Source organism: Elgaria multicarinata, chromosome 17 (genome assembly GCF_023053635.1).
Source record: "Elgaria multicarinata webbii isolate HBS135686 ecotype San Diego chromosome 17, rElgMul1.1.pri, whole genome shotgun sequence".
Classification (NCBI taxonomy): domain Eukaryota; kingdom Metazoa; phylum Chordata; class Lepidosauria; order Squamata; family Anguidae; genus Elgaria; species Elgaria multicarinata.
In genome coordinates, this window is record NC_086187.1 from 26,210,180 (window position 1) to 26,237,641 (window position 27,462).

The 27,462-nt window shown below is 47.3% G+C and overlaps 1 protein-coding gene across 8 annotated transcripts in view; it reads left to right on the forward strand.

Moving 5' to 3' along the window:
* The first annotated feature begins 14,954 nt into the window (after window positions 1–14,954).
* The window catches only part of MPRIP (myosin phosphatase Rho interacting protein), a 477,073-nt gene continuing 464,565 nt past the window's right edge, over window positions 14,955–27,462 (forward strand). For 7 of the 8 annotated variants that reach the window (XM_063143225.1, XM_063143224.1, XM_063143227.1 and 4 more), the window contains exon 1: window positions 17,043–17,725. In XM_063143225.1, the coding sequence (XP_062999295.1) occupies window positions 17,606–17,725 (120 nt within the window). In that variant the 5' untranslated portion in view covers window positions 17,043–17,605. Of the gene's footprint in view, window positions 14,993–17,042; window positions 17,726–27,462 lie in introns of those variants that run through there. The other variant, XM_063143223.1, reaches the window with a different exon arrangement.

Sequence of the window (27,462 nt, forward strand, 5' to 3'; positions counted from 1 at the left end):
CAGGAAGGGTGGCTTGTAGCTGTGGTTAACAAGCCACCCCAGAACCCTAAATCAGTCCATGGGTCATTTGAAGGTTGTTTCCTCATCCAGCAAGCCGTACCTAGGCGAGAAACTAGGTAAATGGTGCCCAGCACACACCAGCATGCCACACAGCTTAAACAAGCCACCGTAGCTTGTTTAAGCCATGGTGACTGTGTGAACCAAGTCATTGTCATAAATACTGGGCTAGATAGACCAAGGGTCTGGCAGCTCCCTATGTTGGTAGAGTTAACACCACCATCACCCTTTCCAGCCAGGTGTCATGAGGGAGGAGAGCAGAGCCGTACCACCAGCCCTGCTGGAAGCGTTACTTTTACTCTTCTTCCCTCCCCATTCCTTTTTCCTCATGTGCTGTGTCTTTTTAAATTGTAAGCCAGCGGGCAGGGACTGTCAAGTTTAACTCATTATATGTAAGCTTCTCTGGGATCTGGCACAGATAAGCGATTGCAAAGTTGCCTTTTCTTCATTTTGTGGGGTTCCCCCTTTCCCTCATTTTGTGGGTTTTCCCCCTTTTGGCCTCACTCTTTACCATTTTTGTCCTGTGTCTGCCTTGCCACTTAGGGAAACGCTTCCTGCGCCTGGTGATGTACGCGCCTCCAGTCTAGTCCGGCTTCTGCCAGGATACACGGAAGTCTTCGCTCTGCTGCCACCTAGAGCCTCTCTTCAGCTACAGCCGTCCATTTCCCAGTCTTTAATCTCTGCTTCCGTTCCGCTTCGTGCAATAGTTCACTTCTCCCGGGCATTTCGCAGTGATTCCAGAAAACAAAGCAACAAGTACTTGGCAGGTAGGTGCAGGGGCAGAACGTCATGTCTGAATGCTTTGCCAGATCACGACTTTGTTCAATCGAAAGCTGGCACCTCTGGGACGAATGCTTTACCTTTGTAAAGGTAAAGCGGCCAGGTGTTCTGCTTTACAGAGGACAAGTTCTCTTTTTGGAGGGTGGAGCAGCCCAAGCCAGGTTTAAAAGATTAAGAGCGCTAAGGAGTGAGAGCAGGGCAGAGGCCCTGATATTCTGCAACAGGTAGCAGCACCTGGACAGCAAACTGAGCCGGGGCCCAGCTCACCAGATCACTGGAGGGCTATTCCAAGACGTGTCAAGCCAGCTCCGTTTGCTCGTAGGTGGAGACACCTGCTTGACCCTTCACGGTAGTTGGCCTGTCCATCGGAGCCAGATGCAAAATGGTGACTTGGGTCAGAACAAATTGCCCACTGGTCCATATGAACCAGTAGCAATATCTCAGTGATAAGAAAGAATAAACGTTTTACCTGCAAAAGATTCCAAGTTCAAAACCTACCATCACCAGGTAGGGTTAGGGGAGACCCCTGGAGGGTCAGTCAGTGCACACACAACGCTGAGCTAGATGAGGGCCTAAAAGTTTTCCCCCTGGGGTGACCTGCATCTACAAAGACGACTCTACATCTGAGCCGATTCCTGATCAGGGATTCTAGCCCATAACTCTAAAACAGTCCAGCAGAACTGCACAGACAGCTGGTCAAAGGAAAACCAAGTAATACCCCTATTGTACAGATTGGGGATGAGCCAATAACACAAGGCCTAATTCCTCGCGATTGATAAGCGACTGAGAGTCGGAAACACTCACTGATCGACTGCGCAAACCGCCCAGAGTTCTACCGGGATATCCCCATCTTCCTTCCGTTCGCTTCTGCTTCATGAGACTCGAGGCGTGACTTCCGGCATTCATTCCTGTGGCCCAGACTCTTGCCTCGTTAGCCTACATGGAGACAGACGCCGTTGGTCACACGGCTCGCTGGAAGCAGATGTGCAAGTGCATGATAGTGCAAGGTGCAGAAGGGGCCGGTGGCCGGTCTTGCTGCGACCTGAACAAAACCAGAGGCAAGAGCGCAAGACCGTCTCATCCTGCATCTTGCAGCTCTTGCCTCTGGTTTCGTTCAGGCGGCTTTGGGAAGCGTGGCCCGTGTCCTCTAGCTGTGAGCCTTTGTGGGCAGAAGGGATGTTTTCATACGGTTGGCGGTAGCCGCTATATCCAAAGTCTGCCAGGAGAGGAAAAGTCTACAACTTAGCAGTTCTCCGCAATTGTCAGGCATGTGATGCTGAAACAGAGATGATTCACAGCCAAGCAAGTTCATTCGGAGTACCTAACGTGCCCCACGGTTGCTCCTTCACCTTTTCCCAGCACTGGAACAATTACGACGTGCCCTTCGCCGCAGGGATGCATCTACTTTGCATCTTTTTATTGCACGTGGATAGGGAGAATGTGGACAGGGAGACATTTTTCTCCCTCTCTCAAAATACTAGAACCCAAAGGGGTCATCCCATGAAACTGAGCGGTGGGAGATCCATTTGCAAAAACCGCTTAAAAATTAACAGTAAACTGGTAAACATCAAACAGCATTTGCCACAGCAAAGCAGCAGCGCTCCTAGGGCTCTTCTCTCCGGGGCCATCTTGACCCACAGCACTTCACTCTGAGGCAGGTCGCTACATCTCCTCCGCCTTCCTAAGAATGGGGCATTGTTCAGTAGGATGGAAGAGGAGCAATCGCCTGTGGCCCTGGCCAGGAATCATGGAAGGTGTAGACATGTTTGGAACCCAAACAGTTTAGCAACTCCTTTTTTAAAAATGTTTCCTTTAAAAAAAATTAAAAAATAACAAGGTGAAAGATGATCATGAAAGTACATGTGGCACTTAAATTAAAAATATAAAAGGCAGGCAGGAAGCTCGTTTCGAGCAACGGGAGCAAGGAGACACAATATGGATGGCTCTCTTGGGTTTCACTCAGTACGATGTACATCTGTCGTGTAAACCGCAGAGCTGAGATGAAGCTGGCCTCAAGCGGTGGGTAAAAGTTAACTTCTCTTTAAAAACGATAGCGCTCCTTGCCCTATAACAGCATCCAGTTACTGTTTGGGAAATGGGGATGGTCTGTGATTGGCACACAGGCCCTAGGAGAGGGTAGAGCCCCTGCACAAGATCCCAAATTTGATCCCCAGCACCTCCCAAGTAGACCTGGAGAGATTCCTGCCAGAAACCCTGGAGAACCGTCACTGCCAGTCAGTATTGACAATGCTGAGTTAAATGTACCAAGGCTCTGGGAGCGTCCCATGTTCCTATGAGGGCCGATCACCTTTCTGCTTTGCAAATGGATCCATTGTGTGCATCCTTAGGCTGACCCTATGGAAAGGAGGACTGGGCTCCTGTATCTTTAACAGTTGCCTAGAAAAGGGAATTTCAGCAGGTGTCTTTTGTATATATGGGGAACCTGGTGAAATTCCCTCTTTGTCCCAACAGTTAAAGCTGCAGGAGCTATACTAGAGTGACCAGATTTAACAGAGGGCAGTTTTAACTGTTGGGATGAAGAGGAAATTTCCCCAGGTTCTTCATATATACAAATGACACCTGCTGAAATTCCTTTTTCTAGGCAACTGTTAAAGATACAGGAGCTCTGTCCTCCTTTTCGTAGGGTCACCCTGTGCATCCCCCTCCCATGTCCTGTGACACCAAACAGCCACAGCGAGAGCAGATAAGCTGTTCAACTCCATGTTTGTCTAAGCCAGGTGGGAGCTGCTACACCTTCCGCGATAACTTTATTCGTTGGAGAAAAGGCTGCGGCAAAGACCTTTGCAGCTATGGCCCCCGAATGCCCACGTTCCAGGGAGCAGCAGGTTAATAATACCCTACCTTTAGAGCCATAAATAAGAACGTTGGTTTTAACAGATCTACACAGTCAAAGTCCATTTACTGCCCAACCTACCGTGTAGCTATGGATTTTCTGAGCTTTCAGTGAGTGGCATCTTCCTTGCAGACAAAAGTGGGCTATTGCATTTTTATCCCACCCTCCAGGCAAGAAGGCATGTAGAGCACTTTCAAAGATAAGAAGTAAGACAACCCCAGCCCTCCAGCTTACAGTCTAAAAGGGCGTGGCACAAAAGGAAAGGGAATTGGGTGGGAGGAGGGGGGGAACAAGCAAATTCAGGCACTAGGGTTCAGCTACGCTCAGCAGGTCACGGAGCTGGATCTAAAGATGGTGGTGAGGTTGCTGCTGCCTCTCACAGAATCATAGAATCGTAGAGTTGGAAGGTGCCTCTAAGGCCATCAAGTCCAACCCCCTGCTGAGTGCAAAGCTCTGACTGGTTCTGACTGAAACCCGGAGTGGAATCATAGCCCCACTGACACCAGAGCCACCAGCCTCCACTGGCTAGGAGACCCCCGAGCCCATTTTAATCCAGGTATAGTAAGCAAACAAATAAAACTCGCCGCCGTTCCTCTTGTAAGGAAAAGGACAATGTTTTCATAGAATCATAGATTAGCAGAGCTGGAAGGGGCCTACAAGGCCATCGAGTCCAACCCCCTGCTCAATGCAGGAATCCACCCTGAAGCATCCCTGACTGATGGTTGTCCAGCTGCCTCTTGAAGGCCTCCAGTGTGGGAGAGCCCACCACCTCCCTAGGGAACTCCAACAAAGTGAGATGTGCCACCTTTTAAGGGCACGTCTCTCTTTTCGGGTTTTGTGCATCATGCTGTGTGCTCGCGTGCTCCGTCACTGCAGAGCCCTCCCCACTAGATGGCGCCAGACAGCTTGATCACTCTGAAGGAAGACTCTCACTTTGTCTGGCTAAAACAGACTTCTCTGTCCCTAGCCTGGGCCTGCTATCCTCCGGGACCCTCCAGATTATTTATTTATTTATTTATTTATTTCCAATACTTCTATACTGCTCCATATTTAAAATACGTTCCTGGTACGTTAGAGCAAACCAATAAACAAAAAGTGTTTGCTAACACCATTAAAAAAAGAAGTAGAAAGAAATGTTATGAGTATGTTCAATTTCACGTTTTAGACTCGTTTAAAACATGGCACTGTTTGCTTTTGTGGTCCTGTTGCTAAACACACGAACCTGGGAATAAGCACCATTTGTTATAGAAAAGGATAACAACAACAATACATGAAAATCAACCACTGCTCAACTAAGAATGCAGTATAAACTCTGCCTATCACAAATCCTAAAATCCAAACTCAACCCTAAAAACGTTTTCAAAGCCATCAACACCTACGCTATACCCATCCTCACATGCTCATTCAGAATCATACGCTGTTCGCACTGAACTCGAAGAAATAAACAGGCTCAATCGCACCAAACTCACGAAACACCACGTGCTCCATCCCAATTCACGCATTGAAAGAATAACAATCAGCAAGGAATAAGGAGGAAGAGGTCTGCTAGACATTGACACAATTCATGTTAAACAGATAAAATAACTCAGAGAATAGCTCTACAGGATCAAGTTATAGCAACCGAGAACTACCAAAAATACATCCTAAAAGATAACTGTATAACCACAGATTCATGTAGGAAATGTCATCAATTCCAAGAAACAATATAACAGGAGTATGTAAAATTCTGGCAGGAATGGACTATACAGAGAGACACAATACAGCTGCAGAGATAATTCACCAACAACTGGCCATCAAATTCAAGCTCATCAAAGAACTTACACCATACTATACATACTCACCCAAAACAAACTCAGAAAATGCAAATTATAAAATATACTGTGACAGAACAATTCATACAGACAAGACAATACCCTGCAACTGACCAGACATAACAGTTATAAACAAAAAAATCACTCACCTCATCAACACAGCAATACCTAATGACAAAAATATTGTAGAAAAGGAAGAGGAAAATATATACCACTGGCTAAGGAAGTTAAATAACTATGGCAACAGGAAAAGGTCACAATTATTCCATTAGTCATATCAGTCACTGGCATCACATCCAAAAACTATACAGAAAACCTTCAGAAACTGGGCCTACCAAAATACATCCACACCAACATCCAGAGAGCAGTCATACTTAAAACATGCTCAATAGCCAGGAAATTCCTGAATCAGTAAAAGACAGCATGACTTGGCAAAGCAAGTCATGTCCGTCTAGAAAAACCGCCATGAGAGAGAAAAGAGATGATGATGATGATGATGATGATGATGATGATGATGATGAGCATCTGCAACCATGTACATACCGGCTGTCTGTCCCCTGACTATAAAGTATTTGGTTGTTGTTTTAGCAGGAAGAAAGAATGGCTACCATGCTGAGCCGCTTCCAGCTCGGTGGTCCCAATATGCCCAGGTGGTGACAATGGGCCTGTTTGCTGCTGGTGCTGCCCCCCCCCCCGCTCTCTGGCAGCCATTGGGGGCACCCTGGACTGCAGGACCCCGGATTTCTACCCCAGGATACAGCCCTAGCCATATCACTGGGAGGTAATTAACGGGCAAATGGAAGCTTATGAAACCAAGCCCAGAGCATGACTGCACGAAGAGAGAATTTATTTATTTATTTATTTATTTATTTATTTATTTATTTATTTATTACATTTCTATACCGCCCAATAGCCGAAGCTCTCTGGGCGGTTCACAGAATAAAATGCAAATCAGCATATGACGGAACAAATACGAAGGCCTGCAAAATGACCGCCCTCCCTGCACGCTCCCGCCCCGAGCTGATGTGGAATTAATCAATTGCAGGCTCGCGCGGTTGCAAATTAACAGCTGATACTTGTATGGTGTAGGAAAGGCTGCAACCAGAGCTGGCTCCAGGTTTGGGGGGGGGGGCACTAGAGGAAGACACCCTCCATTTCTACCTCCCTCAGTGAGTCGACCTTCTCACAGCTGTGGTCAGATCCAGGCCAGAGCGAGAGGCAGGTGGACAACCAAGTTGCAACGGCGAAGAGAAGGAACACGTCGGGGTGCTCTTGTCCTGGCTACGATCCTAAACATACATGCTAGGGAGGAAGCCACGTTGGACACTGGCATTGCAGCTGATCAGGAAGCCCTGGATTCGAATGTCGCCGCTTCTTTGAACTCACGCAGTGGCCTTAGGCAAGCCGCTCACTCTCTGCCTCGGACATTTGCTCCACCTTTGCAAGAGGGGTGGGGGGATGAGTACCATAACCCTGAGCTTGCGAGTATTAGTAGGATGATCATAATAGCGATGGCCTCACAGGATGACAGCGAGGCAATGCCTGTGAAATGCTTTAAACCTGCTGCCCCATCTGTCGGGGATGCTTTAGGGTGGATTCCTGCATTCTAGCTCCTTCCTATCTCTCCTCTCTCATCTCACACTATTGCTCCGCTCGTGCTCTTCGCTCCTCTGATGCCATGTTTCTCGCCTGCCCAAGGGTCTCTACTTCCCTTGCCCGGCTTTGTCCATTTTCTTCTGCTGCCCCTTATGCCTGGAACGCTCTTCCAGAACATTTGAGAACTACAAGTTCAACCGCAGCTTTTAAAGCTCAGCTAAAAACTTTTCTTTTTCCTAAAGCGTTTAAAACTTGATTTTGTTCTGACTTTATACTGTTAGTTTTACCCTACCCTGTGCCTGTTTGGTGCATTCTCTTCCCCTCCTTATTGTTTTATTATGATTTTATTAGAATGTAAGCCTATGCAGCAGGGTCTTGCTATTTACTGTTTTACTCTGTACAGCACCATGTACATTGATGGTGCTATATAAATAAATTAATAATAATAATAATAATAATAATAATAATAATAATAATAATAATAATTGAGCAGGGAGCTGGACTCGATGGCCTTAGAGTCCCCTTCCATGAATTCTATGATTCATGCTGGCTGGAAATGATGGGAGGGAAAACACCAGGTTGGGGAAAGCAGCTTTAAACACTCAAAATAGGTCTCCGGATGTTCTGGACCTCACCTCCCAGCACTCCTGACGGTTGGCCACGCTTGGCAGGGGCTTCTGGGAGTTGAAGTCCCAAAATCTAGAGCTCTATGTTCTTCCCACCCCCCAAATGCCAAATATAATGATTAGTAATAACGGTGCACAGAAAGGAACTTATGCTCCTTAAACATGCAGCTCCAATTCATTTCCTTGATGCATCTAATTTGGATGACTCACCCACTTGGAAGCAGCCCGTGTGGTAGCCGTGACTCAGCTGAACCGAACCAGAGCCAAGCTGGGCGCTCCAGATCTCATGAAAGATCACAACATGGTTTGCAGTAAATGCGCAGGGCTTTCTTAACTATGGCGGTAACAAGAATCTGCGCCCCCCCCCCCCCCTCTAAACTGAGATGTAGATTTGTATCGTTTATGCCGGTAAACCCGGTGTATGACTCATGGAGTGCAATCACAAGGAAATGGCTTTGCACCAGCTGCTGTGCATCATTTGGCTCTGCCCCCTCCCCAAAGACACTGTTTGGTACCTGGTTCCGCTTGGGGGACCTTGGGATTGCAATAAAAAAACGAAGTAGGGTCCCACAGGGCCTCCCCCCCCCCCCATAAAGGCTCCTTTCCCCCTCACCTGTCACCACCAGCAGTCGTTCCGGTAGGCTGCGCTGAAGGAGATGAGAGGGGGGAACAGGGCCAATCCACCAGCCCTGCTGAAAAACTACTTTAATCTTTTCCTCTTCCCTCCCCATCGCTTTTTCCTTTCGTGTCATGTATTTTTAGATTATAAACCTGTGGGAACGGGCTGTCTTGGATTACTGATTGCGCGTAAGCCGCTGGTTGAGGAATGCTGTACATTGTAGGACTTTTTCCTGTCCAAACATGCATAGGTTTGCACCCTAAAAGTTCATTTCTTGTTATCTAGGACTTTAACTGTTGCCTGTGGGGTTTTATTTAAATCAAATATGTAAACAAAAATGCAAGCCCCTCCCCTGCTTTCAGTTGAAGCCCAATCCAGTCCAGTCCCTGCAGGCTGCATCTCTTCACTCTGAAGCTGCCCTTTCCTTTAGTCTTTGGTAAAACGTTGGCTCCGGACTCGGGGAACTGGGAGAAGGAGGAATCTTGCCCTTTTGCAGGTTTATTTGTCTTTCGGTGCAGGAGATTAAACTTTGCATCTCCCAGCCGGGTGCGGGTGGCGAAGGCTGTGTGGAGGTGATCAAAGCCACCTTTGATGCGAGTGAGCTGGCTTCCCCGCTGTAAACAAACCGCAATTCTATTCCTATTTATTTATCAACGTTATGACAATATGGAGACGGGCTGGCTGGCTGGCCGGCCGGCCAGCCGGAGCAGTTCTGGGCCCTGCGTCAAGCGAGCCGAACAGCGCGGCTTTAATGAGATGCGTCTGCGAGATACAGAGTGACCATCTTCAGCCAGGAAGGGGCCAGGAGGCACTGAATGAAACCCAGACCTGGGAGACGCTGGTGATCCTGCTGCCTGGCTCAGCCCTCCTTTGAATGTAGGGTGACACTTGTTTGAAGGGCCCCGCTCCGAGACCTTTAACAGCAGCCTGAAACCAGGGCAATTTTTGTAATGCTGCATACGAATAGCAGGATCAGACCGGGGGTCCATATAGTCCTTTTTCTCACAGTGGACAAGTTAGATGCATTTCTGCATTGAGCAGGGGGTTGGACTCGATGGCCTTATGGGCCCCTTCCAACTCTGCTATTCTATGATTCTGTAAGTCAAGGGTCCATTTTTCAATTTTTGTAATATACGTACATGGATTTGAATATATCCATAGCAATGAATACGTATGAAAGGCATATATCCAACTAAATATGCATTTGGAGGTGGGGTGTATATGCCACCTGTTCAAATACTGAAAGCAACCTCAATCCATTGCTATTGGAGGTGAGTGTTTATCCTTCCAATCTTGTAAAAACAGTCTTTTGGCTGTCAAAAGGGCGCGGGAGAATCCATTTATGCTGAACGTTTGTTCATTTCCACAAAGCAGGTCAATAATTTAAAAGATCATGTACATCAGTGAATATTAAAGACTGTTCCAGTACAGAATTTATCTGTGTATTAACTTTCTCCAAACTACTGGACATTGCCAGAATGTAGCTGAATTGCACTGCCAGCAATTTGCCAAATTAGGTAATCCCTTATTAAAAGACATTGCAAAACAAAAGTAGTCACGAAACAAAGGTTTTGCTGAATAAGATCCAAAGACACGACAGGTAGACAAATTCCTGGAGGAGAAGGTTATCAATGGCTACTGGTCCTGATGTCTCTATGCTACCTCCAGTATCAGAGGCAGTAATCCTGTGTGCACCAGTTGCTGGGGAACATGGGTGGGAGGGTGCTGTTGCACCGTGTCCTGCTTTGTTGGTCCCTGGTTGGCCCCTGTGTGAACAGAGTGCTGGGCTAGATGGACCCTCGGTCTGATCCAGCATCAGGGCTCTTCTGATGTTCTTACATCCAAAGCAGTGATCCATTTCTTAGGCAGTTTGTGGTGGTGCCCACAGCAGTTTCACAAACTCCCAGGTGAGCCCATGGGTCCAAAAAGGTTCAGGATCCCTGCCTTAAGCAGACGAATGGACAAAAGGTGGGGCGGGATCTTTGATTTGCAGTTGATCAGCAAGGATGACATAGATTGCAGTGATGAGGGAGAAGCTGCAGAGCTCAGCATCCAACAAGGGGCCTCATCCTGCCAGACGGCTGGGTTTGGTGGCTCTGTGGTACAGTGGCGCTAATCGCGGAGGGCTCCTGCTGCTAGCAATGAAGGCATTGTCTGTATTCCTACTTGCTTTGCTTTTGGCCTTGAAAAGTGGGGTGCAGAATAACATCCTCTTGGATTTCAGTTTGGCAGAGAATAAAGGACTTCAGTCAACCGCTAGGCATGAAAAGCCTTCAGTTCTGTGTAATGAGGGTGGGTGGAAGCGAGGAGGGGGCATATAGGTGTTGTAAGCATGTCACCTGGGAAATGTTGGCAGGTATTAAAAAACACCCTCTCTGGCCGGGTGTACAAAGTGTCCTCCCATTTCACCATTAAATAATCATGACCAGCCAGTATTCACTTGGATTGAGAGCAGGTATGGGGAACCCAGGGTCAAGGGTTGGCCTAGTTGGGCACTTGCCCAAGGCCCACACTCCCAACAGGGGGTGGGGCACTGATAAGACCCCTCCTCACCAGTGCAACCTGCTTGTTTGCCTGCTTCTTGCTCTGGCCCGGACAATGGAGGTGATGAGAAGACGGAGTGATGGAGTGATAGATGCCCCTGCCTCCTTGCTCACCAGCTCTCTGCCTGTCGAGCCAGCAAGTGGTACCCAGGATGAGAAAGAAGATGATGAACAAGCGCAGCTGGTGACCATGGTGGTGAGACAGTGGACTCCCTGAAGGAGAAGGGCCATGGAGGGTGGCTGGTGCTGGCACTGGGTGAACCTGTGGTCCTCCAGATGTTTTTGAAACCCAACTCAAATCAGCCCTACCCAGCATGACCAATGGTCATGGCTGATGGGATTTGTAGTCCAAGACAATTTGGAGGGTTGCAGGTTCTCCACCCAATTTAGGTATAAAACTTCCAGCAGAGCGAACTCTCTCTCTCTCTGTGTGTGTGTGTGTGTAGACAGTGAGTGAGAGATTATATATTCTTTCAAAATTAAGCACTGGGTGGGTTTTGGTGCTGTGCCACACAGTTAAAAGAATCCAGTAAGCAAACAGGAGCCTTTGGGCCGAGGAGTTTATAATGTCAAGGTAGGAGGAGATTATAATAGCCTAGAATAAATGCAGGGCAGGGCGTTGTCGTCCCCCCACCCCGGTTGGACTTTCCCCCCCCCAGGGCCCTCCCCTCTCTCCCCCTCCTTCAAGGCACCTTGGACTTTCAGGCTGAAAAAGCTTGTGGTGGTTAATCAGCCAAGGAAAAAGTGAGTGACCCGCACAAAGGGTGTATTTTAAATGCCAGCCCTATCCGAACGCTGGCGCTCCGCCAGAGGCACCACCCTAGGGAGCTGGCAACAGAACTGGACGAAAGGGGAAACCGAGAAGCAGGAGGGCAAAAGCAACACAAAATTCCTATTCCACACCTGTCCATCTGGCAAAAGGAGTTTGCTTTGTGCCATTTCGAAATGGATACAGTACTCCCCGACCCATCCTAGAAAAAGGGCAGTGATTGACATTTGAAAATATCGGAGAGTCATTGAGGACTCAGGGGAAATGGGAGTGACATTTGCTTAGGGACAAAGATTCTGGGATTGTCTCCGTGGGGTGACTTGTCTTCACTCCCCCATACAGGCACGCCCGGCCCCTTCCAAAGGTCAGGAATTTTGCATACACGCAGCTGCACCCTATATGTGTGGCTGTTGCATCTCAAAAAAGGGGATATTGTAAGAGCTGGGAAAGGCTCAGCAAAAGAGCCGCTAAAACCATCAGGAGGTAGAGCAATTCCCCCGCTTTTAGTTTAGGAAGAAAAGAAAAAGGATAAATAAGTGGGGCAATCCTATGCATGTTTAGACAAAAAGTCTAGGCTAATAAAATTGATCCGCATCCTTTGATTAGATAAATCGGTAGATGATACGTCTCCCAAGAGCTGTTGATCAATTTGGTTACCAGGGACTCCAGATGCAGGGAGGGCCATAGTGAAGGAGCGCTATTACTTTCATGCCCTGCCTGTGAGCTTCCTGGAAGATTCTGCATTGTATGCTCCTTGCAGCAGGGTCCAGCGTTTTCATTTATTCAGCTTATGCTCTAAAGTGCAGAGCCGTCTCTGAATCAGCGTAAACAGATTAGTCAACTAAATTGTTAGTTGATTCATCTGCTGGGACTATTATCCTCATCATTATGGTACTTTCATTTAAGAGATTTTAAAGCTCTCTAAGCAGCTCCCAAGTTAGACTGTGAGCTAAGAGCCCATATATTTAACTTCTATGAAGTATAAACCTTAGATTTTACCATGTCAACTGAGGAATCCATATTCACCCACCTGTCATCAACTTGACAGTCTTTTAGCATTCAAGAAAGCTATCAAGACTGATCTCTTCCGGCAGGCCTACCCAGTGGAATTTTAGGCTGTTTTTAGGATGATTTAACAATTTATATTTTGTTCTTAATTCAGTTTTATGTATTTTAGATTTACTGTTGTTCCACGCCTCGATCAAAATGGAGAGGCGGGTAAGAAATAACAATAACAATAATAATAATGAGTCAGATTAAGGCCGCAATCTTATGCATGTTAAGATCCTCGGTATATTCCATCGGGGCTAGCTGGTCAAACAGGTTTTAAGAACACAGAGCAATCCTGTGGTCCCAGGAGAGCGTCAAAGGACCCTTGGATTCTTCAGAGTCCCCGCTCTGAGGCCGTAGACACTGCTACAACCTCGGAAGGGGGGTTCCAGAATTGAGTTGCTCCACCTCTTCACCTCTGCAACTTGCTTTCTCACCTGCCTCTTGCTCCGGCCCAGACAACGGTGGTGGTAAGGAGGAGAAACAGGAGATGCCACGGCCTGCTTGCTCAGCGAGTGAGTCCGAGGCAGAAGTGAGATTTGAACCCGGGGCTTCCTGATACATAGCTCAATCTCTTGCAGCACAACCTTCTTTGCGTTTACTTGGAAGTCAGCTGCAATGCCAGTGACCAACGTGGCTTCCTCCCTAGCAAGTGTGTTTAGGATCGCAGCCCAGGCTGGCATCCAAGGAAGGCACAGTCGGGCATCTGTCTAGTTCCGCTGACAAGAGCGCCCAGGACTTGGTCTTCCTCTTCACCAGTGGAACCTGCATATTCACCTGCCTCTCACTCCGACCCTGACAACGGAGGTGAGGAGGAGGAGGAGGAGTGATAGATGCCCCTGTCTATCAAGCCAGCAAGTGGTACCCATGATGATAACACTTAATTTTAACTTAAATTTAAATTTTACTGTTTTAACTCCGTATTTTAATTTCATATCAATTTTGCTGCCTGGTTTTTATTCTGGTTGTGCTTTTTTATATTGTATTGTGTATTTGTGCTTTTAACCTGTTGATTGTTTTACTATGATTTTAATTTTTGTGAACCGCCCGGAGAGCTTCGGCTATTGGGCGGTATAGAAATGTAATAAATAGGTAAATAAATAAATGAGAAGGAGGAGGCGCAAGAGAAGGTGATGGGAAGGTCGGTAAGAAAGTAGACCCACTGAGGGAAGGGGACCATTCAGGGATCCTTGCCCAAGGGCTCTCCAAAACATGGAGCCTGCACTGAGTTCAGGGCACGTGTCTGTTTTTGAGAGAGGGGTGTGTGGAGGAAGGATGCGTTTGTGCCTATGTGCATGTGTACTTTAATAACAGCTTCACAGCACAAAACGTTCCGCGACCAATCTTCAAAAATAAACGACATCTTTTTAGAAAGGGAAGCTGCAATTTTAAGAATGGGGGAGGGGGGCGGCGGCATGGCTCTGGGGTCACTCTGCCGAAGGTCGCAGGTTCAATCCCCCTGGCATGTTTAGGCAGGGCTCAGAAACAATCTTGTCTGAGACTGGAGAGCATTAGTCCGTCAATGTAGACAATATGGAGTTAGCTGAACCCTTGGACTAACTTATAATTTAAAACAAACAAACACAAAATCTTTTCTTGATGGGATTTACCTCTGAGTAAAATGTGCACGCCACCTGCCCGGACCTTAAGATCATCCACAGGGGTCCTTCTCCGTGAGCCCCTGCCAAAGGAAGTGAGGCAGGTGGCTACTAGGAACAGGGCCTTCTCTGCTATGGCACCCTGGCTGTGGGACGAGCTCCCCAGAGAGGTCCGCCTGGTGCCTACACTGTATTCTTTTCGTTGCCAGCTGAAGACCTTTTTATTTTCTCAGTATTTTAACACCTAAATTTAAACTTTGCTGTTTTAATTCTGTGTTTTAATCCTGTATCAATTTCTGCTGTGTGGTTTTATCCTGGTTGTGCTTTTTATATTGTATTTTGTATTTGTGCTTTTAACCTGTTGGATGTTTTATTACGTTCTTAATGGTTTTAATTTTTGCGAACCGTCCAAAGAGCTTCGGCTATTGGGCGGTATAAAAATGTCATAAATAAATAAATAGATAAATACTTTTAAAAAGACAATGTTAGTACGCTTTCATGTATTGCTAAGTTCTGGATTTAAGGACAAAAACCAACCAACCAATGACCTCTAAGCAGAAATGTTTTCCATCTTACAGGAAACGTATTTTAACAACAAAAGTCTCCGGGAGGTCCAGCAGAAACTCTGGATAGTTTACAAGAGTGCCAGCCTGCCTACATCCAAGTAATTCAGTGGGACTTACTCTTAGGTAAGCATGCCTAGAGTGTCACATATAGCATTGCAGACTGAATGCAGAAGCAGAACACACCTATCCTTATCAGGATGCACAGGTTTACAGAGCACAGCTTTTCATGCACGGATACACCAGCTAAGACGTCCTAAAACCCGCAGTTTTGCTTCCTCTGGAGAGCATGAGTGCCCGGTTTCCTGCGGCCAGGTATCTACCTGTACAGAACCTGAAAGCGTGGGAGGGGGGGATTATTTTAGCCAAGGACACTTGGGGCAAATCCATTATGAAAGAACCACTTCCTGTAGAAGCTGGAACCGCTTCCGCCCCTGTGTTTCTGCTGGCTTCTTCCATGCCAAGTACTAATCCTTGCTAGTTTTTTTCTCTTTCTTAATTCTCTTTATTTTGCAAACCTTAAGCGCGCTTACAGGGCTATTAGGTTGCACGGAACTTGCTTTCAAACAGACTTTTGTTATTCTGCAAGAAAGAAATAGGTGGTTAGGAAAGAGGCTGGAGATAAGAGAGTGCCCCGTGTTTATCAAAGTATCGTGTGTGTGTGTGTGTGTGTGTGTGTGTGTGTGTGTGTGTGTGTGTGTGTGTGTGTGTTTCCTCCAGTGTTGATCGCGTTTGCACACGGAATCGCAGAAGATACATTTGCAAAGGTAAATTGCAAAAATAAAACCATCGCGTTTGAAGGAAACGCGCTCTAGCGTTGATGCTTTTGCGAATTTAATTCCAAAAGATGCGCTTGGAGATAAAAAGATAAATAAATCCATGCAGTTTGGTTTGCAAAAAGAAAGAAAGAAATTGGAGGGGAGGGGGGGTGGAGGCGCTCGGATTGGGACCGTGTTTGGAAGAAAAGGGGCGAAAGGGCAGCGCGTTTTGCAAAAGGAAATGCAACCTCCCACCCATGCTGGTCCCCTCCGGCCCCCCCCCAATAAAAATAAAGCTGGCGATTATAAAGAAATGCATCCGCAAGGCGAACCTGCCTCGGGATCTCTGCCAATTGCACGAGTCCACCAAACCTGAACCTTTAAAAAAAAATCCACCCCCCCCCTTTCCCAAGCTTTGTGGGCATTTGCACATTACGTAGGGGGGGACCGCCTTTTGTGCCCCCCCTCGCTCGGGATTGGGTAGAGCATTCTTTTGTTAGCAGCCAGATTCGGCTGCCATTGGATATTTGGAAATGTCAATTTAAAAAAAAGAAAAGTGGGGTGGGGGGGCAGGAGAAGAGCTTGCATCCTGAGTGCAACCACGGGAGCGCTTCTCCGCCACTCCTCCCCCGCTTGGTCCCCCCCACCCCAAATCCTGAAAGCGCGTGAGGATTCCCCCCCCCCTTCTCTCTTTCTCTCTCTCCCCCCCCTTCCTCGCCCCCCCTCCTCTCCAGAGTGTGCAAAAGAAAAGCTGCAGCGCCCGGATGGCTCCTCTCGGCGTGCACAAGCCCCCCCTGCATGCAATCCATCCGAATTAAGGCGAGAGAGGAAGGGGGGGTGGAGTGGGCAGAGGAATCAAGGCGTTTCCGTGGGTCCCTCCTCTCCCTCCCTCGTGGATGGGCGGCCCGAAAGGAGGCGGCTGGAGCCGGGAGCGGGGCCTTTACGCGAGCCTGCCAAGGGCCGGGGCTGCTCCGGAGCGGTGCTGAGCCCGGCAGGATTGCAACCCCCCTCTCTCCCCCCCCCCTCTCCCATTTTTTTATTTTTAAAAGAATTCCTCCTCGCACAGGCAAAAGGGAGAAGTTGCACCGGCCGTTTTGCGCGTGGGGCGGCGGCGGCGGCGGCGGAGGAAGCGCGCTGCCCTTTGTTTTTTGCGCTCTCGAACAACACGCTTGGAGCCCAAATAAATCACATTGCATTCCGGATTCTCCTCCTCCTCCGGGGATGAAGAAACATGGCACTGCGCGGATCGCCTTCGGCAGCTCCGTCCGGCCCATTCAAGGAACAGCAGCAAGCCGGATTTGTGCCTTTGGACGTTGACTAGGAGAAGAGAGAAAAGAGAGAGATTCTTTTAAAATTGCATTGGGGATTTTTTTCCCCCCTCCCTCCCCTGTCTTCCCCACCCCCCCTTTTCTTCCTTTACTCGGATTTCCACGTTCAGTTTCTATTCCGTCCAGGCCAATTTGCCTTGACAGCTGGAATTTCTCCCCTTGTTTTTGTTTTTGACAACCTCCTGAGCTTAAAAGCGATATAAATTTAGGAGCTGGAGCTGGAAGTCCCAATCCGGTGTATCAACCTGCTCCGGTGCATATTTCATTTCCTCTTCCCTCCTCCTCCCTCCTTCTTCTTCCTCTTCCTCGCTCCGGTTTTGCCTCTGGGAAATTGGGATGTTAATCTACTTCGGTTGCTTCGGCTCTCTTGCAAAGAAATCCTTGTGGGCCCAAAGGCAGAAGCATTTCAAAGCCTGGTTGAAATTTCAACGCCTTGTCAATTTCAACGCCTGGTTTTTAAGGATCAGTCCCTCTCCCTTTTTTAAATAATAATAATAATATCGACCTATTTATCTAAAGAGGCCAAACCTTTGTGGTCTGGGTTTTTCCCCACCCTGCTTTCGCTTTTAAAAGGTGGACAAAAGTTTGTAATCTATTTTTCTTTTCGTTGGTTGTTGTTTTTTTGGTGGTTCTTTTTCTGGGTAGGCAACGCCATGTCTGCTAAAGATAATCCTTGCAGGAAATTTCAAGCTAACATTTTTAACAAGAGCAAATGTCAGAATTGTTTCAAGCCTCGGGAATCGCATTTACTCAACGACGAAGATTTAAATCAGGTGAGTTGCCTTCCAGTGTGTGTTGGAAGTCCCTTTGGTGTCAGCGGTGGAATATTTTATTATGTCCCCCCCTTTTAAAGCATAATAATGACAATTTCAACTGTTGCCCTTTATAAAGCTCCTAAAATTGCTTTGGTGTTGTGCAGAGGTTTAAATAATAATAATAATAATAATACAGGCCCTGCCAGCCGGGTTGAACTCTGGCGTGGGATGACAGGGGAGGAATAAAACTTAAAAAGCCAACTTCTCACTGTGCTGTTGCAGGAGCAAAATACTGCACAATTTAATTTTACAGTTTTCTTTTGAATTTGGCAAGAACTGTGACCTGCTTAAATGTTGTCAATGCATCCAGGATGTTTGAGCCCCATAGCCACGCTGTGAGAGCTGGCTGGGCCCTTGCCGGCCAATTAAATTGAGAATTTATTTTTGTTTGCTTTGTTTTAGAAAATCAAAAGCAGCTTTCTCTTCTTATCCTATTCCTAATCTACTAATTCTTCCAATTAGAAATACTAGCGTGCAGAAGGAAATTTAAACACGCACACACACACACACACACACACTTGATTGCAGAGGCCTTGGTTGGAAACCAGGACACCAGCTCTTGCTAGAAGCGTTTTTTCCCTCCCCCTTGAGGGATAGAATATTGAAAGGCTGAACGCGGAACATTTCAAAGCTTTGGTCTCCGCCATATCAAAGGCAGCGTCAGGCGCCTGAGAGAGGCGTAAATATGTTTTTTATAATCTCCCTGAGGTGGACCTTTTGTAAATTGATTTGCCTAGCTCTTTGGGTTTTCTTGTAGGCCTGATCGCAAAATCCAGGCATGTTGCATTCAGATGTAATGCAAACATGTTTCTATTTGGACACTTAGGCTTGCTCACCTTCTATCCATACTGCTGTGTGTGTGTGTGTGTGTGTGTGTGTGTGTGTATGGTTAAGCTAAGCCCTCCCCAGGCTCATGATCTAATAGCCATGTCTCTTTTTTCCCATCCTTCCTCCCCGCCCCCCCCCCTTTCTGGTTCTGGACTACTTCTGACATCCATGGTTAAAATCCTATTATGGAAATGAGATCAGTCATATTGGAGAGCTAGGCGGGAGATGTGGGGTGTGGGTGGGGTGTGGGGTGGAAGGCAGAGAGATAATGCAATCGGCACGCTAATATGGAAAAAATGTGTGTGTGTGTAGCTCATAAAAGTGCAATTTGGACAAAGCAAGGAAGGCCCCAAACCTCGCAAAAACAACACACCAAAAACCCTCTAAACCAACACAGTTTTCGGAACCTTCATGCATTTTCTTTTCTTTTTTTAATCCCTGTGATTCATGGGGGAGGGGGGTATTTGTGGTGGGAAAATCTCTGCACCGTTTTGCTCATCTCTTCCTCTTTGTTGAAAGCAGCAGCAACAGCTAATTTTTGTGTCCATGAATGGGTTTTCACTCTCAAGGGAGTGAGAGAATTGCTGTCCACCCCCCCATCCCCACCCCTGTTTCTCTCCCTCACTACTGTTGAAGCTGGAGTATTGCCTGTAAGACAACATAGCGTGCTGGTAGCCCCCCCCCCACACACATCTGGAAGACACCAGTTTGGACTAGATAAACTCTGTCCTAGTTCTCACAAGTGACCCTGCTTTTGTGCGGTACAACTTTGAATCCCCTGAGGGCTTGCATGCTTGAGTGCTCTTCCATATAACCCCCATTAAAAAAAATGAATCCCTGCACATAGATAATTAGTACCTGGCGGAGAAGAGTTCTAGTGTCCTGTTCTCCTTGAAGTGCTAGTTGTCTAGGTGCAGGTATGTATGCATTCAGAGAGAGAGAGAGAGAGAGAGAGAGAGAGAGAGAGAGAGAGAGAGAATGAGTGGAAGTACATTCAAGTATTTGACACACACACTCCCAAGCAGTATGAAGTGGTACAGCCCTGACACAGGCCTACCACCCATCTTGGCTGCGTCTCGTTCGGGGTGGGATGGGGGTAGTTGTACATTTTTTAGCCATTTCAAAGCATTTTTGCTTTGGTTCATACTTCTCAAAGTCCCTCTGCGTCCTGGCTGCATCCCGCGAGTTGCATTCAGATTCTGTGCTTGTTTTATTTCGTTGCTGATTATAGAGAAGGGTTGTCGTCGTCGTCCCATTCTTATGAATGCTTTTATATTGTATTTTATATCATGGTTTTATACTGTTGTTTTGTTTTGAATTGTCTTAATTTTGTAAACCGCCCAGAGAGCTTCGGCTATTGGGCGGTATAGAAATGCAATGAATAAATAAATAAATAAATAAATAAAAGGCCCCTCCCACTGTATGCCGCTGGATAAAGCTAAGGTTCACCCTAGTCCAGACATTTCCCAGTCTGATGTCCCAAAGATGTGTTGGGCAACAAATCCCAACCCATCTTTCAGGCACGATGTGGGGCTAATTTTGTCAGCAGACCCTATTTCTGTCAGCAGACCCCTGGTTGCTTCTGGTAAGCCTACAAGCAGACATGGGAGTAACAGCCCCCAGCTTTTGTCCACAGAACATGGTACTGAAGAGGTATACTGCCCCTGAATGCAGAGGCTCCATTCGCTATCATTCTCACTCACATGCTGCCCTTGTTTATCCTTTCCTCCCTTTGTTGTCTCTTATTTATTTATTTATTTTATTACATTTATATACCACCCCATAGCCGAAGGTCTCTGAGCCTCTTCTTCGCCAAATTTTAGATGGTAAGCCTCTTGGGGCAGAGATCTGTCCTCGTGTGCTCTGTGAATCACCGTAGACATTGCTGACACCGTACGGATATCAGAATGTCTGGGCAGAGAAGAGGAAGTTGTTCTTTGCGCAATCCGTAATTGATGTGGGGGAAACGCGGCTTGTGCAAGATATAGCGAGGGGCATGAGAAGAGATGACTTTTAAAGGAGACTTGGACCGGTTTGCTGGTGGGGGGCAGGGGTGGAATGGGCCTTTTGATGGCTGTTGGCCAAGGAAGTTGAATGAAGCCACCATAGGCAGTGAGCCTATATACACCAGTTGCTGGGGAACATGGGTGGGAGGGTGCTGTTGTGTTGGTCCCTGGTCGACAGCTGGTTGGCCACTGTGTGAACGGAGTGCTGGACTGGATGGGCCCTTGGTCTGATCCAGCAGGGCTCTTCTGATGTTCTTACACAGAGGCAGCTTGCGTGGGAATACCAAATCCTGGGAAGAACGCATCACCGTTTCTCCTTGCTTGTGAACTGTGTAGAAGTGTCTGTTTGGAAAGAGCATAGTGGACTACATGGATCTTGGTGTGGCCAGCAACGCCGTTCTTTGTAGGAGCGTTGCAAAATTGGTAGAAGTGCTTTTAAAATTAAAAGGCTTCATAAAAGATGAGAGAGGGGGGTGAGGAGAGAGGGTTTTAGAGCAATGGTTTTACTCTTCCTTCCCTTGGCTTCAGTCCATAGATCCATTTTGTGGCTGTGTTCGCACAGAATATGAGCTCTAGTTTATGTTAACCAGGGTTTGTTGCTTTAGCCATGAATTGTTTTACAGACAAGCAAACAAATTGTGGCTTATTTTCTCTACTTCTGATTTTCCCAGAGTTCATAGCAGTTTCCTTTTCCAGCTGCTCTGCCTCTGTTTCAGCAGTGGACAGCAGTGCAAACAAGCCAGGGATAAGCCACGATTATGGGTTCTGTCATCACGACAAGCCATGATTGAAACAAACCAGACTTCATAAGCCAATAACAAACCATGGTTTCTTTTGGGGGGGTTGTAGATGGTTAGCACACTATGCCGTTGACTCTTTGTCAGTTTCTCTGGGGGGACAGGGGTGTCTCCTGCAACCACTTTGGGAATTGGTCGCCTGAATAGTTTGCCAAAGTACATGTTCCCATGTTCCCACTGCTTGATGTTTTCCTTGGCTTGCAGGAAATCTGGATAAAAGTTTCCTTCACCACATGGTGTCGGGTGCTTCACAAAACCAGCTCCTCTCGTGGCTGTAAGCTCGCCCTACAACTATCAGCCGCTGTGTGCTGAATGACCGCCTGTAGGCACCACACATTTCTGTTGCATTCAGTGGATTAATATGTTCGTTCCCATATGCTAGATAAGAAGGTAGATCACTGGTGAAGCTCTTGGACACCTGCTGTAGGTAAAAGGTAGCTGTTAGAGGTAACCAGTTGTTTAAACCAGAGGTGAGCAGAAAGTTGCCCAGATGTTTGGGACTCTGCATTCCTAACCATTCACCATGCTGACCGGAGCTTCTAGGAAATGAAGTTCAAAACAGCTGGAAATATACTTTCTCCTCACCCTGGTTTAGATTATAGTAGCTTTCCCAACCTGGCACCTTCCAGAGGTGGTAGGCTACAACTCCCATAATTCCTAGTGACTCTGTTGGCTGGGAATGATGGGCATTGTAGTCCAAAAGGTATAGAGGAAGACAGCTTGCAGAAGGCTGGCGTTCTGTTCTTGCTGGCCTCTCAAATGCCTTGCAGGCCTCCCCGTGTGGCTGCTGTTTAGCTTGGTGTGGTTGTCAATCGTTGAGTCACGCCCGGTGCTCCTCTGATTACGCACTGTCCCGGTGTCCCGCGTGCGGGTCTTTGCCACTTGAAGAATTGAGCCATTGCAGGTGTAACGCCATCGGTAGAACTTCCACGTCACACAGCTTCGAAAGGGGTCAGGAGACCCGTCAAGCTTTTGAGCTGAGCAGACGTTAATCGGGCAGCTGGCATTGATGTGTGAAGCCCGCCCTGCCTGCGGACTTTCTGGATCCATTTGGCTAGTAAATGCTAGATGTGCAAGCCCCTTCAATCTGCGTCGCAGGGCGATAATGGATGTGAGTGTTGCCTTTTGTGTAGGACAGCTTTTAGCAGCCTCATGTCCTCTAGATAGTTTGGGCTTCAACTCCTAACTTTCCTGACTATTGGCCATGTCAGCTGGGGCTGATGGGAGTTGAAGTCCAAAATATATGGAGGGCACCAGGTTGGGGAAGGCTGCTGCAGGGTGTCCCAGGCTGGGAAGACGTGCAACGAAGTTTGCTGAATGTTATCAGTATATAAGTGGCTGATAGACCTCTCTCTCTCTCTCTCTCTCTCTCTCTCTCTCTCTCACACACACACACACACACACACACACACATACACACACGTTTTCCCCATCTCAGATAGGCAGCAGAAATGGGCTACCATATATGGTGGGTGTCTACCTGGCGAGTGGCAAGTTGCACTGCCCTGTGCCCTGGTCTCCTTTGTACTTTTGGGTCGAGAGATTAGGGTCTCTTCCGTGCTGTGAAATGGTCGACCGTTTTAAAGAGACTTCATAGAATCATAGAATAGCAGAGTTGGAAGGTTCCTACAAGGCCATCGAGTCCAACCCCCTGCTCAATGCAGGAATCCACCCTAAAGCATCCCTGACAGATGGTTGTCCAGCTGCCTCTTGAAGGCCTCTAGGGTGGGAGAGCCCACACTTCCGGAGGTGACCTCAACAGGAGCCAGGTGATCCTTCAAGATGCAAAACTGTGGCACACTGGACGTAACGGGCTCCTTATCTCTGCAATGGGCTTGCTTTTGGGGGCTCCGCAAAAGCTCTCATTTCCTCTAAACTAACGCCGGGGGGCGGGGGTGCTGGGCGGAAAGGGAGGAATGTCTATGGCTCTGATAACAGCGTCTTGTGGCACCTGAAAAACAAACACATGTATTATGGCTTCTTGTGTTTTTTTGCTGCAACACACTTAACCGGGGTGAGGGTGGGGGGTACCCCTCTGGAAATGGTTATATGGCTTTAGTTAATCTTTATTTGCAGCCTCAAGGGCAGGAGCTCTGGAGTTGCTAGCTGATGGAAAAGAAATCGCCTCTGTTAAGACCACCTGACAGTCTTTCTCTGTTTTTGTTTTCGGAGTATTTTTTACTTTGCGCCCACCCCCTGTCGCTCTGATGTATAGAGGGTTGGTTAAAATATATCTGTTGTGAGTATAAAAGACAGTGGTTTTAAATATAGGTTAATAAAATCAGACCGGAGATCAGGACTTGGCATTTAGTGAGTGATCGTGTTGCTGTTTTTCTTCCGTGGAGGTTTAGGCCACATGGTCAGGGCTTTCCTGGGATTCTGTCTTCAGGAGAACCCTGTAAAGTATGTGAGGTTGCTGAGAGAGAGAGAGAGAGAGAGAGAGAGAGCAATTACCCTGTGAGACGTGTGGTTAAGGTAGGACTTGAACTCAGGTTTCCCCTTTCTATGTCTGCAGCATGAACATTGGAAGGAATAGCAGTACAGAGAGAATGGGCTGTATCTAATGATATTCCTGAATTTGGGGGTTGGAGTTTTGGATATTGTGGGGATTCAGGAATGACCCCCTCCCATTTAGGGAAAATGAGCTCATTATAACCTGAGGTAACATCCCTTTTGAATTTTAGTTTGGTTCGTAATTTTACGTTTCCCCTCCCCAAAGAGAGCTGGAATCCTGAATGCAGGTGACCTTTTAAAATGATCTCATTCCCACCCCCAACCCAACTAGAGTTTGAATTAGCTCATTTTGGGAGAGCACATTCTGAGTCGAGACGGGGGCCATCTCGGCCACGGCCATTTCGTACTGCAGTTTTGCAAAGGACCCCATGGAAATCCGTAGCCCGCATACGATTTTGGTAGCCTGACACCTTACGGCATTCCTCTGTTTGTTTATTTATTAAATTTCTATACCGCCCCATAGCCGAAGCTCTCTGGGCAGTTTACAGAAGTTAAAAACAGTGAACATTAAAAAGTATACGAAACTTAAAACCATCATAAAAATATTAAAACAACAGTATAAAACAGTATCCATTTTAAACAACAACAGTTTTGGGGTCCATTAAAAACAAACTTCGCATTTAATGCTGTTAAATGCCTGGGAGAAGAGAAAGGTCTTGACCTGTGCTGAAAAGATAACAGTGCTGGTGCCAGGCGAGCCTCGTCGGGGAGATCATTCCATAATTGGGGGGCCACCACTGAAAAGGCCCTCTCCCTTGTGGCTGGCCAGCTCTCTCCCAGTTGATGCCGGCTTCCCAGTTGGCTTCCCTGCAAGCGTTTTTAACTTGCCACAGGCAAATGGCTGTATTATAGCTTAAAGGTCTTCCTTGTTGCGGGAAAGCGGTGGAGGCCAGGGAAAAGGGGATGTGGTCTTCTGGTGAACTTTGGAAGGCCGGATTTAGCCCCCCCCCCCCCCAGGTTCTCCAGCCCTGAGTTAAGAGATGGCAATTCGTGTCTGATAGACGTTGAGATAACAGGGACTCTTGTGAGTCAGGCATCCTAAGACATTGGGATAATAGGGACCCTTTGCATCTGGTATTAATTTGCAGCTTCACAGTGTAGCTCTTGGGGCAATGGTTACTCAACACCTTTAACTTCATGTGTTTGTTGGAGAGGCAGCTAAGCAGCAGCGGATCAGGTGTCTGCAGACACTGAATGGGGGACAGGACATTTTCCCCTCCTAAGTGCAGCCTGAACGTTGACAGGATTCTAGCATGCCCAGTGAATTCTTGAGAAAACAGCAGCGTCCGGTCAAGAGCCCAGATTAGGTTTGGCTCATTTTCATTTTCAACTTGTTTTTCATTTCATTCAAACCGGAAAAGTGCTCATTTAAGAACATACGAAGAGCCTTGCTGATCAGACCGAGGGTCCGTCTAGTCCAGCACTCTGTTCACACAGGGGCCAACCAGTCCTTGGCCAAGGATGGACAAGCAGGACATGGTGCAACAGCACCCTCCCACCCATGTTCCTCAGCAACTGGTGTATATAGGCTTACTGCCTCAAATACTGGAGTTAGCACATAGCTATCTGAACTACTGTATTTCTTCGATTCTAAGACACACTTCCCCCCCCCCCCCATATAAACATCTCTAAAACCAGGGTGCATCTTAGAATCGCGGGTGCGTTTATTATTTCTTAGAATCAAAGCTTTTTTCCTGTTGGTGGTACTGAAATTAGCGTGCGTCTTACAATCGATGGCGTCTTAGAATGGAAGAAATACGGTGATGGCCATTGATAGTCTTCGCCTCCAGGAATTTATTTGTGTGTACGTTTTTCAAAAGTATGAAGATAATACCTTTTATGAATAATGAACATTTTTGAATAGAATCGCAAGTTCAGGAAAATGTGGGTTCCCCCCCCACCGCCAATTCGCTTTCTGGGTTACAAAGCAGGCCAGGATTTGGGAGATGAAATGAAGTTCTTGTACGTCTCCATTCCAGGTGTGGCCTCAGCCCTTTTCCTTGAGTTTTTCGATACTGCATTTTGGCCTTTCTTTGTTTTCTGTTTGGGTGCTTTGCAAAGAGGATCAGCGTTCTTAATAACTTGAGTGCTTGGCAGCCTTTCTCCACGGCCCGCAGCATTTGCATACAATTAAAAAAGCAACAGCTGACAGCTTTTGATGTGTTCAAAGCCTTCGCTTTGATCAGATTTAACCCCAAGGTGTCGTTTTTGTTGGAAAATACATTTTCTATAGCCTAGGGTTGATAAGCATTCCCCCCCTATTAAAATATCCAGTGGATTTTAATTTTGGTTTCGCTTTAAGGAAGCAAACCCCTGTAGAACACACAATGATGATGATACGTTGTTATTGTAATTATTTTATTCTCAGTTGTATCTCTTTTGTCCCTCAAGGACTCATTACCATATATTACCTTTGCAATAACAACCCTGAGGAGGGCTTGTAGGGCTAGGTTGAGAAGTGGTTCCTAGCCCAAAGCCACCTTGATGGCGGACGGGGAATTTGAACTTGCATCTCCACTAGCCACCTCTGTTTCGTGGCACGACCCATGGCCTGCTGTTGGTCTTTCTGACATCCGTCTTTCCTGCTCCAGCCCCTTGAAGTGAATGAAGCCATTTTTCTACACCGTTGAGTATTCATAGCGCTCTGGCAGCCAAGCTGTTACTGTGAGTGGCCCAACGTGTCCAGTGGCCAGCTTACAAGTCCCCCAAGTCAGTGGCCTACATTGCGCTCCGGGACCTGAAGTGTAACAGACTGGAGCTTCTGATTTATTTAATTTTTTCAACAATCAATGCCAAGTCCCACCTATTTATTTCTCAGTCTGGCCAATCAAGAGGCTTCTTACTGCTACCAGTTGCAGGGACTGATGTTGCACTCTCTACTGCATTGCTGGGGAACATGGGTGGGAGGGTGCTGTTGCACCATGTCCTGCTTGTTCATCCCTGGCCGATGGCTGGTTGGCCTCTGTGTGAACAGAGTGATGGACCAGATGGACCCTTGGCCTGATCCAGCATCAGGGCACTTCGTATGTTCCTTTCTGTTCTCGCAGAGGGCTGTGAGACCAGAGCGCGCAGAATCCGTGGCCGCTTGGCAAGCCATATCCCTGCCCCAGACTCTCCAAGATTACCAGTTGGAGTCCAGGAGCGCCTGGCTGACACAGCGCCTTACTGATCTTCCCCTTCCTCTGCTGTGGGCCGCGTCCCACTGCAACCGCGTCATTTTTTCCGTTCCCGTAGGAGTGGAGCAAACAGCACACTTCAGCTATTATGCAGCCGAGAGATTTGAAATGGATGATCAGGATGATTTGAAATGGATGATCAGGGGTCTGGAAACAAAACCCTATGAAAAGAGACTGAAAGAACTGGGCATGTTTAGCCTGGAGAAGAGAAGATTGAGGGGAGACATGAGAGCACTCTTCAAATCCTTGAAAGGTTGTCACACAGAGGAAGGCCAGGATCTCTTCTCGATCCTCCCAGAGTGCAGGACACGGAATAACGGGCTCAAGTGACAGGAAGCCAGATTCCGGCTGGACATCAGGAAAAACTTCCTGAC